The sequence below is a fragment of the Triticum aestivum genome, chromosome 4A (assembly GCF_018294505.1).
Source record: "Triticum aestivum cultivar Chinese Spring chromosome 4A, IWGSC CS RefSeq v2.1, whole genome shotgun sequence".
Classification (NCBI taxonomy): domain Eukaryota; kingdom Viridiplantae; phylum Streptophyta; class Magnoliopsida; order Poales; family Poaceae; genus Triticum; species Triticum aestivum.
This window is the reverse complement of record NC_057803.1, coordinates 565279935-565291641: the sequence shown is the minus strand read 5'-3', so window position 1 is coordinate 565291641 and position 11707 is coordinate 565279935. Positions and strand designations below refer to the sequence as shown.

At 45.7% G+C, this 11707-nt stretch overlaps 2 protein-coding genes across 3 annotated transcripts; one reads left to right on the top strand and one right to left on the bottom strand.

Moving 5' to 3' along the window:
- Positions 1 to 204: 204 nt before the first annotated feature.
- LOC123086996 (RNA cytosine-C(5)-methyltransferase NSUN2) lies at positions 205 to 7653 on the top strand. 2 transcript variants are annotated; one of them, XM_044508873.1, is made up of 15 exons: positions 205 to 492; positions 587 to 675; positions 1969 to 2035; positions 2125 to 2240; positions 2864 to 2930; positions 3048 to 3096; positions 3269 to 3354; positions 3566 to 3819; positions 3911 to 3966; positions 4643 to 4728; positions 5290 to 5382; positions 5678 to 6023; positions 6148 to 6650; positions 6756 to 6984; positions 7057 to 7653. In XM_044508873.1, the coding sequence occupies exons 1-15, from the start codon at positions 238 to 240 to the stop codon at positions 7257 to 7259; spliced, it is 2499 nt and encodes an 832-aa protein (XP_044364808.1). In that variant the 5' UTR covers positions 205 to 237; the 3' UTR covers positions 7260 to 7653. The 2 variants fall into 2 exon arrangements, with proteins under 2 accessions (XP_044364808.1, XP_044364809.1); XM_044508874.1 differs by having other exon boundaries at positions 435 to 492; positions 2130 to 2240.
- A 1310-nt stretch (positions 7654 to 8963) lies between these two features.
- Positions 8964 to 10815, bottom strand: LOC123086995 (lecithin-cholesterol acyltransferase-like 1). The gene is made up of 2 exons (XM_044508872.1): positions 10288 to 10815; positions 8964 to 10169 (listed from the first exon to the last, which is right to left on the bottom strand). Exons 1-2 carry the CDS (start codon positions 10704 to 10706, stop codon positions 9242 to 9244), a joined length of 1347 nt encoding a protein of 448 aa, XP_044364807.1. The 5' UTR covers positions 10707 to 10815; the 3' UTR covers positions 8964 to 9241.
- Positions 10816 to 11707: the final 892 nt, after the last annotated feature.

The window sequence follows — 11707 nt, the reverse complement described above, 5'->3', positions numbered from 1 at the left end:
TTTAATTGTATAAACAGATGCTAAAACTTCTACCAAATTTAGTAAAAATTTCCTAGAAATTCTTGTACAAGTTTCAATCCTATGAATCAAACGAACATACATAGAAACATATTCCCTTGAATCGAAAAGAGACGTTTAATATATGGAGTACGAGTCATAATCTTTTTCTTAAAAAAAAACCCCTCCCACGCAGCTATTCCAGCACCCACAATCCCCGCAAAGACGAGGCCGCGCAACATGATAGCCCTACGGGCACCCATCTCGCTCCTTCACCTCGCTGCCGCCGCCGGCCAGAGGAACCGATGCACCGGAGGCCACAGGAGGCGCGGCTACGCGCAGCGCCGCCACTTGAGCGGGGCACCCGAGAGCCTCTGGGGGCGCAGCCCCCGCCCTCCCCGCCCTCCCACGCCCGCCGCCGCTGCCCGCAGCGAGTCCAACACCTCGTCGCTGCCGCCGCCCCTTGAGAACGCTGCCTTCGAGGAGTACTACAAGGTGCGGCTGCTTGCTCGTTCAGCCATACGTTATGAATAAGTTCTACTGAAATGGCGTTGCTTATGGCCTGCGTGCACATGTTCATGCCTTGCAGGAGCAGCGAATCGTGCACGAAGAGGAGTGGGACGACTTCATGAGTGTGCTCCGGAAGCCATTGCCAGCCACTTTTAGGGTCAATGCTAGGTGATACTGGTTTCTCTGAAACGATGTGATGCACAAGTTACCACATTGGCCTTCCTTCCATCCTTTGATCTGACTAATTCCACATTTTTGGACTGGATCCCTTGTTTTGTTCATTCCTCTGCGTTGTTACTCCTGAAAATGGGCAGTCCCTTCCGAATTATGTATAGTACTGTGATTCTTGTCCACAGGCTGGGCTCTACAGAATTCCTGATCCAGGATTTCCAACTGTGAACCGTTGCAGTAACAAATACACACAAACTGGCATGCTAACTGTGACTCCCTGGGAAAATTTATGTACTTTTAGGGCAAGCAATTCTCATCTATTCATTGCATGTGGTACCTTTACCAGCTGAAGTATTTCCAACGGATGTACTGAACAAACCATAGAATTGGAGGCTTTTTCTACACGAAATTGGGCAATACCTGATGCTCTGGCAGGCCGTACAGAGCATTACTCTCACGAATGTGCCTGACCAAATGCTCTGGAGGTGGATGGCCAACGGCACTTACACGGCGCAATCCTGCTACGCTGCGACCTTTCATGGATCTACAAGATGTCCCTCATGGAAGCTGACATGGAAGAGCTGGGCACCACCTGGAGTCCGGTTCTTCCATTGGCTAGCCAGCCAGGACCGGTGCTGGACAGCGGAACGGCTGGCCCATCGCGGCCTGCAGCACCACCCCAGATGTCTCCTCTGCGATCAAGCACCTGAGACCATCCAGCACCTGCTCCTGGCCTGCCCATTCGCGCGGCAAACCTGGCATGCCATCTTGGACTGGACACGCATTCCATCACAGCCACCACACAATGAGCCCTCACTCATACATTGGTGGCAGCGAACGAAAGGACAGACACCGCACGCACTGCGCAAAGGATTGCAGTCCATAGCCATGTTAGTTCCTTGGATGATCTGGAGGCAGCGGAATGAATGCGTATTCGAAAACGCGCGACCATCGGTAGAAGCATTAGTGGATAGGATTAAAACTGAGGCCAAATGTTGGGCACAAGCCGGGGCACATGGGCTCAGGGGCTCAGGGTTGTCCTGCCCACATCCTGGGACGTCCACTGATTGAGAGCACAACCTTTGTAACCCCAGCCTCCTAGGAGGATTGTACTATCCCTTCTCTTCAATGCAATGAAACGCAAAGATCTTTGTGTTTTCTCGAAAAATATCAAGCTCTTTTTCCAGACTATTATTTTTTGTGCATGTTTGATACAGTGTCGATTACTTCATTCTTCTGGCCATGTTGGTGATTCTTACTTAATAAGTTGAAGTTACCTTTTCTTTCCAGCTGCCGGTTTTTGAAAGACATTTGCTCCAGATTAGAAAATGACTTCAGGAGAGCTTTGGAGAATGAGGTTACCTCTTGCTTGATTTATACACTTCAATTAATGCCAGCTCTTGGTATTTTCTGATGCTTTTCTTAACCAAAAAACTATTTGCAAAGGTTAGTGATGAATGTGGAGAATATGCTCTCAGTCCCCTGCCTTGGTATCCAGGCAATCTTGCATGGCATTTGAACTTATCTCGGAAGCAACTGAGGAAAAATCCTGCACTTGAGAGGTAGTAAAATCGCATGATGTTTATTTTAAAATAATCTTTCTGATGGCTTTGTGTAACAATCTGTCTTCATGTTGTAATTAAAGTACTCCATGCACCAAATACGTGTCTTTAAATTCTGCAACATTCCGGCCTGAATGGATTAATGCGGCATATATCCAAATTGTTGCGTTCGTAATACTCATATACCAGATCATGTGAAATCCACCTCTCCCTTTTATGCTTTGCTTTAAAATTCTTATACCATTCGTAGGTAGCAAAACCTGTCATACATTTCATTTGGGCCTTTATTATATATTCATGTAATCTCTTGGGAGATTTTTGGAGTGCCAATTGAAAGTAATTACACAGAATTAGCGCAGATATTTATATTGTGCGGCACATTAGCTACTCTTTATGTGTATAAAATAAGACTGCCTACTGAACTGTGAAATTTGGGGAGTGCTTAGTTTTATCACTTGCCATTATTAATATACTGTAATATCGCAACTTATTTACCCACGATTTTTTCACATTCAGATCATTGTTATACTTAAAAATGAGTTGCTGTTGTAACTTCATGTACTTTTGTATCTTTGATTATACCACTATCCACTATTTGTAATTTAACCAATCGTTCATCCCAGTTTTCATGAGTTTCTAAAGCACGAGAGTGAGGTTGGTAACATAACCAGGCAAGAGGCTGTTAGTATGGTGAGCAACTCTTACCGAACATCCCATGACTATTTTGACCTCAGCTATCATGTATTCTAGTATCTCTTAGCAATATTACATTACACCATGTTTTGATAATTGAAATAATTTCTGCAGGTGCCACCACTATTTCTGAATGTACAAGCTGGCCACCATATTCTTGACAGTATGTTAGCCTATTACTCTTGGCCATAATCATAGACTCCAGTGTGTTCATACAAGTTGACTGCCTTCCAAGATATTATCGTATATTAGGACTCTTCGATTTGATATGGAAACACAATAACTCTGTAATACATCCTTGCAATCTACTTATCTGTTTTTTTAATCTTGTGCAGTGTGTGCTGCTCCAGGATCTAAAACGTTCCAGCTACTTGAGATGATTCATCAATCAAAAGAGCCAGGGCTACTTCCAACAGCGCTGGTACTGTTACACATGCCACATCTGTTACATATAGCACCACAATCTAATAGCTATGTTTCCAGAGAAGCTCCTGCTGATTTGCAGAGAAGAACTTTGGTTTCATTATATATTATGTGTAGCTAGCACGACACTTGTTATAGTTCACAAAAAAATAATCAGAAAAGAAAGTTGTAACTATAAATGTTCCTTTCCTTTGCGAGATTGTTATTAGGTCATAGCTAACGATTTAAAAGTACAAAGATGCGACGTCCTCATCCATAATACAAAGAGAATGTGCACTGCCAACCTGATAGTGACAAACCATGAAGCGCAAAGTTTTCCCAGTTGTTCTCTTGCGAAGGATGATTCGCAAGCTTACAAAGATCACTGCAAACCACAAAGGCTAGAATTCGACCGTGTACTATGTGATGTCCCCTGTAGTGGTGATGGAACACTCCGGAAGTCTCATGACCTTTGGAGAAAGTGGTAAGCAATTAAGCATTGAACCTTAATTCCACCACTGCTGTTATGTTTCCATTCAATTTTTAATCAGGGTCATAATATGTGCACTGTTCAGGAGCTCAAGCATGGGGAATGAATTTCATCTTCTCCAAGTAAACATTGCTATGCGTGGTAAGGTTTGCTACCATGCGAATTGTAGATGATACAGTTTCAGGGAGAAAAAACACAAAATGCAGAAAAATGCAACGAGGAGACGGGTATAGAGATAATTCAACATCTTATCCTCGGTTTTGGGTGTAACCACTTAGCTATATGTTATCTTGGTTCTGGGTGATGATATTTTTGCAAACCAAGCTATCAGCTATGAACCACTTACCTATATGTTATCAACTATTTCATGACCCTGCATATGATCACCACCTTTCTACTTAGAGGTTTTTGAAGGGTTTCTGTGGAACGGTTATTATAAAAGTCATCTGATTATAAGTGGTAATTCTGCTACTAGTGGAGGAAGAGACACCAGTAAGAGCAGTGGCCAGGACCAATCAGATGGATCCCATACTGTGAAAAGAGAGGCATCTGCTTAATCACATTTGAATTAAGCATTTGACTATTTGTTTTCCTCCTTTTTTCCCAACATGGTCAGAAACCTGTATCCATGAGTTTTGAAACTTAAAGGTTTATGGAATGGTAGAACCAAAATTTTGAATCATAAAGGTTTATGGAATGGTAGAACCGAAAACGATGCTGAATATAATTTGGATCTGTTTTGTGGCCAAAATGTATGTTAGTTGAAGTTTCCTTATTAATAGCATGTAGTATCAAAATTTTAACTTTGTTTTTCCAGGTATTGCCTTACTTAAAGTGGGTGGTAGGATGGTTTACTCAACTTGCTCAATGAATCCTGTTGAAAATGAAGCTGTTGTAGCTGAGGTATTTGTTTGATTTTAGGAGCATTGATGCATTATAGATTACACCTACCGTTGAGCAAGTAGAGAGCATTATCTTTTACAAGGTATAGACTGAACTTGAGCCAAATCTGTGTGCACTTGAGGACCTTTTGGAGCACCTCTAGGTTTGTCTTTCTAGTTGGCTAGTTGCCTTATCTTATAGCACAGCAGAAGTAGGCCTAGTAATGTACCTCATGAGTAAGCTTAAAATGATGTTTGCCTAACATGCTCACTAATCCGGATGTGGGGCTTAAGACGAACATAAGCCCGTCTGAATTGCCTAATCATAAGATTCTTGATAGAGTTATTTTCTGGGGAACAGGATTCTCAGTGGAGTACAAATGACAGTTTTCATGCTGATCAACTAACGCAGTTGGCTGGTTAGCAGCTACCATTTCTTTCTGCGTATTTTATTGCATCTATGCAGTATCTCAGAACCTGGATATGTATAGAGCCTTTCTACATTAATCCTTTTCTGTACTTTCTTTATTTATGTTGCATAACATAATTTGTCATCATATTTGTTATTATTTTACATAATCAGCTTCTCCGGAGAAGTGGAAGCTCTGTTGAACTACTTGATGTTTCTAGTGAGCTACAAGAATTGGTCCGCCGACCCGGACTTAGCACTTGGAAGGTTAGTTGACACATATCCACATCGTGATTCTCTTGCTATTCTGTTTTCTCTGTGCTCTGTCCACAATATTGGTGCTTGTCCCTAATTATTAGTTTCTATTTTTTTAAATAAATTTCTGTGTTCAATCCACAATATAAGCGCCTGTTGTTTCTGCTAACTATGATATTACCGAATTCAACCTTTTTCTGTTTGGTGCTCAGTTGAGCAGTTGCTCAATGCTGGGCAATACTGCATACTAGATATAAGGTGCCAGCCAATCTGCTTTCCCCAATGGTTCCCCTCGTGACTTTTGCAGGTGAACGATAAAGGATCTTGGTTTCAGACTCATCAAGATGTTCCTGACAGTAGGAAGAATGTAATATTGCCTAGCATGTTTCCTTCAAGTACAAGCATCCATGAAAGCCATACAGTGTATAACAGCTTTGACGTTAATTCAGAGTACAATGTGCCCTTGTCAAGAAATTTCAACATTGAAGATACAAACAATGTTAATTGTGATACAGGTGGCATTTCAAGTAGTAATTCCGCTCAAAGCTTGGGTTCAAAATTTCCTCTGTACCGTTGCATGAGAATTGTTCCTCATGACCAAGATGGTGGGGCATTTTTCATTGCAGTTATTCGTAAACTGTCCCCGTTGAATGGTAATCTCATTTTTTTTATTTTTGCTTAAGATATTTTTACATTTCATAAATATTTCCATATGTTCTGATTTACCGATATGCTCTATCATTGATGCACTTAAATGTATTCTTGACATTCTTTCAGAAAACCAGGTGATCAAGGTGAGAAAAACTGAGAACCTGCTCTCGGGAAACAGGGCAGTGAAACTTCAGGAGCAATGTCAGCATAGAATTGTTTCTGAGGTTCTTGATGATAACAAATTGCTTGATGAACAGGCAAAATTAAGCGTGGCCAACCAAACTTCAAAGGATGACAACTTAATTGAAGTTAAGATGGCATCTGATGATGTAGAATATAGTCAGACAGAATCAGGTGATAGAAGTCATAGAACGAATAAGTTGGATTACCGACACAAGTGGAAAGGAATTGATCCCGTCCTATTTTTCAAAGATGAGGATGTGATAAAAAATATAGTATCGTTCTTTGGTATCGAGGAATCGTTTTCACTCGAAGGCCGTCTGGTGACAAGAAGTACTGATAATGCAAGGAGAATATACTATGTATCGAAAGCAGTACAAGACGTTTTAGAACTGAATGTACAAGTTGGTGAGCAGATTAAAATTGCTTCTCTTGGCGTAAAGATGTTTGTAAGTGCTCCAATGAAGCAGATTTTAATATACTTTCATGGAAAGAGTGGATATTTTCTTTAACCTAACGCTATGAACTAACTCAGTTTCTCTGTTCATTTTCAGGAAAGGCATAGATCAAAGGATGGCTGTTCATGTGCATACAGGCTATCTTATGAGGGGCTGTCATTGCTCTTTCCATACATGAGGAAGCGGATACTATACGCATCTCCAGTTGACTTCCAGCATCTTGTACAATACCGAACCATTAACTTTGCTCGTTTTGCCGACGCTAGATTCGGGGAGGAGGCTGCATCTTTGATGCCTGGTTGCTGCGTTGTAGTGCTGCGTGAAGGTAACATTATGCCCTATGTAGACCTGAAACAACCCATGACTTATGGTAATGTAAATCTTGTTAATATTTCAGCACATCAAATTGCCGATTCCATAGCCAAGGACCCCTCCCCAATCGCCATTGTTTGCTGGAGAGGAAAGGCGACTATGAATGTTTTGGTTTCTCCGCCCGATCGGAAGGAACTGCTAGAATATCGCTTTGGGTTCAAAGCATTCAAAGTCGAAGATGAGAAATCCAACAAAGACATCGATGCATTAGCTGAAGGGAGCCTATAACAATGGTGTAGATGGATGATCAGAACTTGCATTCCAATGAGGCATAGTAAACAAAGTTTACCGGTATTGCCAGGATTTGCTGCTGAATGTCGAAGGACTATTTAGAGCAACCCGAAGGTGACATCTGCTGGTTTTCAGTGCACATTTTTCACTAATCATATTCGTAGACAAGTTAATTTCATAGGAAAAAGAAATGGTACTAGCTTTTGAATGTGCCAGACCATGCACGTCGAGGAGCAGAAAAACAACAACAGAGCAGGTAGTTGCTTGTTGATTGAGGAACCCGAGGTAAAGAGCAATATGTAGAAGAATTCTTTCTGAAAGAAGGAAAGTTGTGGATGCAATATCTGACTTTCATTATGTGGTAGTGGTGCACTGGTAATTCTGAAGTGAATGAGATGAAGTAATGTGCAAATGTTCTCAAATGTCTTAGGAAGTTAGGATAGTCGCCACTGGCATTTGATCATTTTGTTGACGTTGCTAGGAAGCAAACGGTTGCAGTGTCGCACAAACGAGAGCGCATTTCTATTTTGGGCATGTGTCAGCGCATAGGCCCACGGTCCATACCATAAACGGCTGCTCACGCGCCACATATGTTAAGTGTTGAAGTCTTGAAGAGGCTGGACTTCGAGAGCGTATCGTGTACTCCCATAGATGGAGTACTCCGGCTGCTCCCTACACATCACGGCCCTTGGATGAAATATGTAGGTATAGGATATAACCTGGACTTCCCCATCCTTCCAATTTGCAGAAAGCACCCCACATAAGGATAGAATAACTGTAATATTTGTATCACCCAGCTGCAAAAGAGGTGATGACACCAGGTTTGGAACAGAAGCAGCACGCGCATCTTGTGCCTCTCGTAACTGGTCGTTTTCTGATGCTTTCAGCATTCTTTTTTTTTGCGGATCTTCGGTACAGATTTTTACAAAATAACTCTATGGTATAGACAGTAGCATGAATTTTTCAGTATAATATAGTACAAAACAAACACATGTTCCATAGGAAGTGCACACGAAACCACAAATAATCAGCAAGCTGATTTAACAAGGTAAAGCTATTTTGGTTTTAGTTCTGAATAAATACATAGGGAAGTCTTAGAAACTAGTGAAGTGGCACGCGTTGTACATGTAGATGAATCGTGGTCTTGTGCCAACATACACTTCACATTCAGGTGCTTGACCAGTTAGATGAAATTAGCTCGTCTCATGTAGAGTATCAAGCCGTACCTTGCTGAAATTTCACAATTGCTAATTGCCGTAACATCTATTCCAGCTTTCCAAGTAGAATACATCAAATCTTGTCAGCGAGTAATTTTCTTTGCACTTGATGGAGAAAAATTGCGACATTTTACTCAAAATAGAATTAGCTATATATCTTTTTGGGATCAAAGCATTCGAAGTCGAAGATGAGAAATCCAACACAAGCATCGATGCATCAGCTGAAGGTATTGCCAGGATTTGCTGCTGAATGTCCAAGGACTATTTGGAGCAACCCGAAGGTGACATGTGCTGGGTTTCAGTGCACATTTTTCACTGATCTTATTTGTAGACAAGTTAATTTCATATGAAAAAGAAATGGTAATAACTTGTGAATGTGCCGAAGCAGCAGCGTCGAGCAAAAAACCATGTCACCATGAATTAATCCATACCAACTTTGGAAAAAGGGGAAAACCACAGAGCAGGTAGTTGCTTGTTGATTGAGGAACCTGAGGTAAAGAACAATACTGTATGTGGAAGAATTCTTAACGAAACAAGGAAATTTGTGGTGCACTGGTAACAATTCTGAAGTGAATGAGATGAAGTAATAGTCGCCATTGACATGTTAATGAGGGAGGGGTCCCATTGACTGCGTATGCGTGGCAAGCAACCCAAACTTGATCTCCAGCCCCATCCATGTGGCAAGTGCCACTAGCTAGCAAAAAATCTCGACAGCATTTTCCCAACGAAAAGAAAAACCCACTGCAAATATATTTGTTCTAACTAGGAGGACTGATGTGTCGTGTTGGTGGTGGTGGCGGCGTTTAGATTGATGGAATCGAGAATCCTGAGGATCTGGTCGAGCGCGCTCTTGTCCTTGAGGATTCCCATGTGCGACACCTTGGGCAGCTCCACCACCTCGAGGACCTGCGACGGCGAGTCGGACCAGGCCTTGATCGGCCCCATGAGGCTGGCCAGGTTCACCGTGCCGTCGCCGTCGCCGTAGACCACCTCCACGGGCCCCGCGTCGAACCCCTCGTCCCCGAACACGAGGCTCTCCACGGTGTCGACGCCGGTGCCCACGAGGCACGTGACCGGCACGCCGGGCTCCGGCAGGACCTCGCCGAGCGGCCGCGTCCGCGCCCGGTACGGCTCCACCCCGTCGGCGAACCCGATGTCGTTGAGGAACTGCGTGACGTTCTTGGCGGAGTAGGTGCGGTTGTGGCGCTCCGACACGACGAGCGTGGTGTTGCCGAAGACCTTGGGCGTGGGCAGCAGCCAGAGGTTGCTCTCGGAGCTGCGCTGCTCGTCGCGGATGAGGGAGGGGTCGACGAAGGGCACGCCGAGGGTGTTGCCGGAGGCGAAGGTGAGCATCTCCTGCACGGAGCCGCCCCACGGCGCGGACAGCGTCACCAGCCGCTTCACGTGCGCCGCGCGCCAGGCGGGCGGGGCGCGCGCCAGGAACTGCAGCGCGTACAGCCCGCCGAGGCTGTGCGCCATGAGGACCGCCGGCATCCCGCCGTTGGCCGCGCACGCGGACTCCACCAGCAGCCTGAGGCGCTCCAGGTACGCGGTGCCCACCTGCGACGGGTGGCCCGGCGCGGCCAGGCCGTAGCGGAAGTCGTAGGGCGCGCCGAAGAGGTCGCGGCCCTCCTCGTACCCGGCCTTCTCCAGCGTGCTCGCCAGCACGTCCATGTACCCCGTCAGGACCCTGCACATCAATTGTGGCACGTCATTTGCTCATTGCCATTGGCCCATTGCTGCATTAGTTGCGACACCTGCATCATTGACGTAAACAGATGGAGGAAGAAGACGAGCTCGATTATTACTTGAGGGTTGGGTCGAGGTAGCGGAGGGTGGAGGTGGAGCCCAAGTCGGAGACCCTGGTCTGGACGCCAGGCGCGTTGCGGTAGTCGTCGGCGTCGCGGTCGTAGTAGAGCATCATCCGCTCGGCGAAGCAGCGGGTGAGGGGCGCGACGACGACGGACGACTCGAACCACATGCGGAACCACCCGCCGCGCCCGCGCACCAGCGGCCACACCCGGCATGTCAGGCTGGACGGCCTGTAGTCGTCCTTCAGCCGCGCCTCCAGCTGGTTGCCGCCGGAGCCCGGGATGAGTATCACCGGGTGCAGCAGCTGCCCGCCGCCCCCGCCGGCCGACGACGCGCAGCACGAGCTCAGCGACAGCATGGTAGTGACCACGGCCGCAGCCAACAGCGCGACCATACGTGGCGGATTTCCCTCCATGATGAGCGTCTGTATGATCGAATTTTTGGTTTTCTTTCTTGTTTGTCTCTTGCTTGTTTTGGGATTTGGTGGTCGCTGTTTTGTGTGGCGATGCTTGTTTTGAGCGTTGCTCTTCGGATCGGATCGCTTGTGGAGTGGCTAAAAAGGCAGGGCGCGCGTACGGTGGAAGTGGTAGTTACGTCGTCCTTGGAGGGGTGGGTACTCTGGGCTGCGCTGTGAATCTGCGATTCGCGTCTAACTACTGCTTAATCACGCCCAGTACTCCGTAGCCGCGTAGCGTTCTTTGGTAGCCTACCTGCGATTAAGTGGGATAGTGACCAGTCACTCACTGCACATGCTGCTATTTTGTTACTCCCGTATATTGGATGTAAGAGCATCTCTAACGGCAAACCGCAAATTTCCTCCCTTATTTACTCGCGGACATGGATGTGGAAGGATGTCATCCAACACTAGTCGTGCACATTTCAAATTCATTTTTAATAAACCAGATGACATTCATGCAAACAAGGCCGAATTTCATATAAATATGACGGATTTCATACAAACCGGACGAATACGGTTATATTTTGGACAAATTTTCAACTGAAAAGGTATACACGTACAGTCGTCCGGAGTTCCACTCCCACGACACGGATACACTAGACTAGTCTATGGCCGGGCCGCGACTTGTCTTCCCCGCCCGCTAACCGGACTGCCGGGAGCCCCGGAGGTATATTCTCCCCCCGTATCTTTCCTATGTCCAGTTGCGCCGCTTATCGGAGCGGCAAAGAGGGTGCTTCATGCGGAGGGGAAGGGTGCTTCTGTGGAGTTTAGGCGGGTGCCCAAGATGGTCTGAGATAAAGGAGAACCGGCCATGTCTCCGGCGATGGCCTTCGTGGGATACAAGCGGCGGCGGCGTCCCGTGTTCTACTTCTCCTCGATGATGCATGGCGGCGGGCGCGGACGTGTTGGCTGTCACCTCGTCAACATCCGCGTAGCCGGCTTCTTTCTCTGCGTGCATG

Bases quoted from the DNA above. Each gene is read 5' to 3' on its own strand.
- LOC123086995 (XM_044508872.1), bottom strand. From the start codon at position 10,706: ATGGAGGGAAATCCGCCACGTATGGTCGCGCTGTTGGCTGCGGCCGTG. The intron at 10,170-10,287 runs GTAATAATCGAG...ATTGATGTGCAG, and splicing joins TACCTCGACCCAACCCTCAA to GGTCCTGACGGGGTACATGG.
- LOC123086996 (XM_044508873.1), top strand. From the start codon at position 238: ATGATAGCCCTACGGGCACCCATCTCGCTCCTTCACCTCGCTGCCGCC. The intron at 3,355-3,565 runs GTACTGTTACAC...GATTGTTATTAG, and splicing joins GGCTACTTCCAACAGCGCTG to GTCATAGCTAACGATTTAAA. The intron at 5,383-5,677 runs GTTAGTTGACAC...TGACTTTTGCAG, and splicing joins CCGGACTTAGCACTTGGAAG to GTGAACGATAAAGGATCTTG.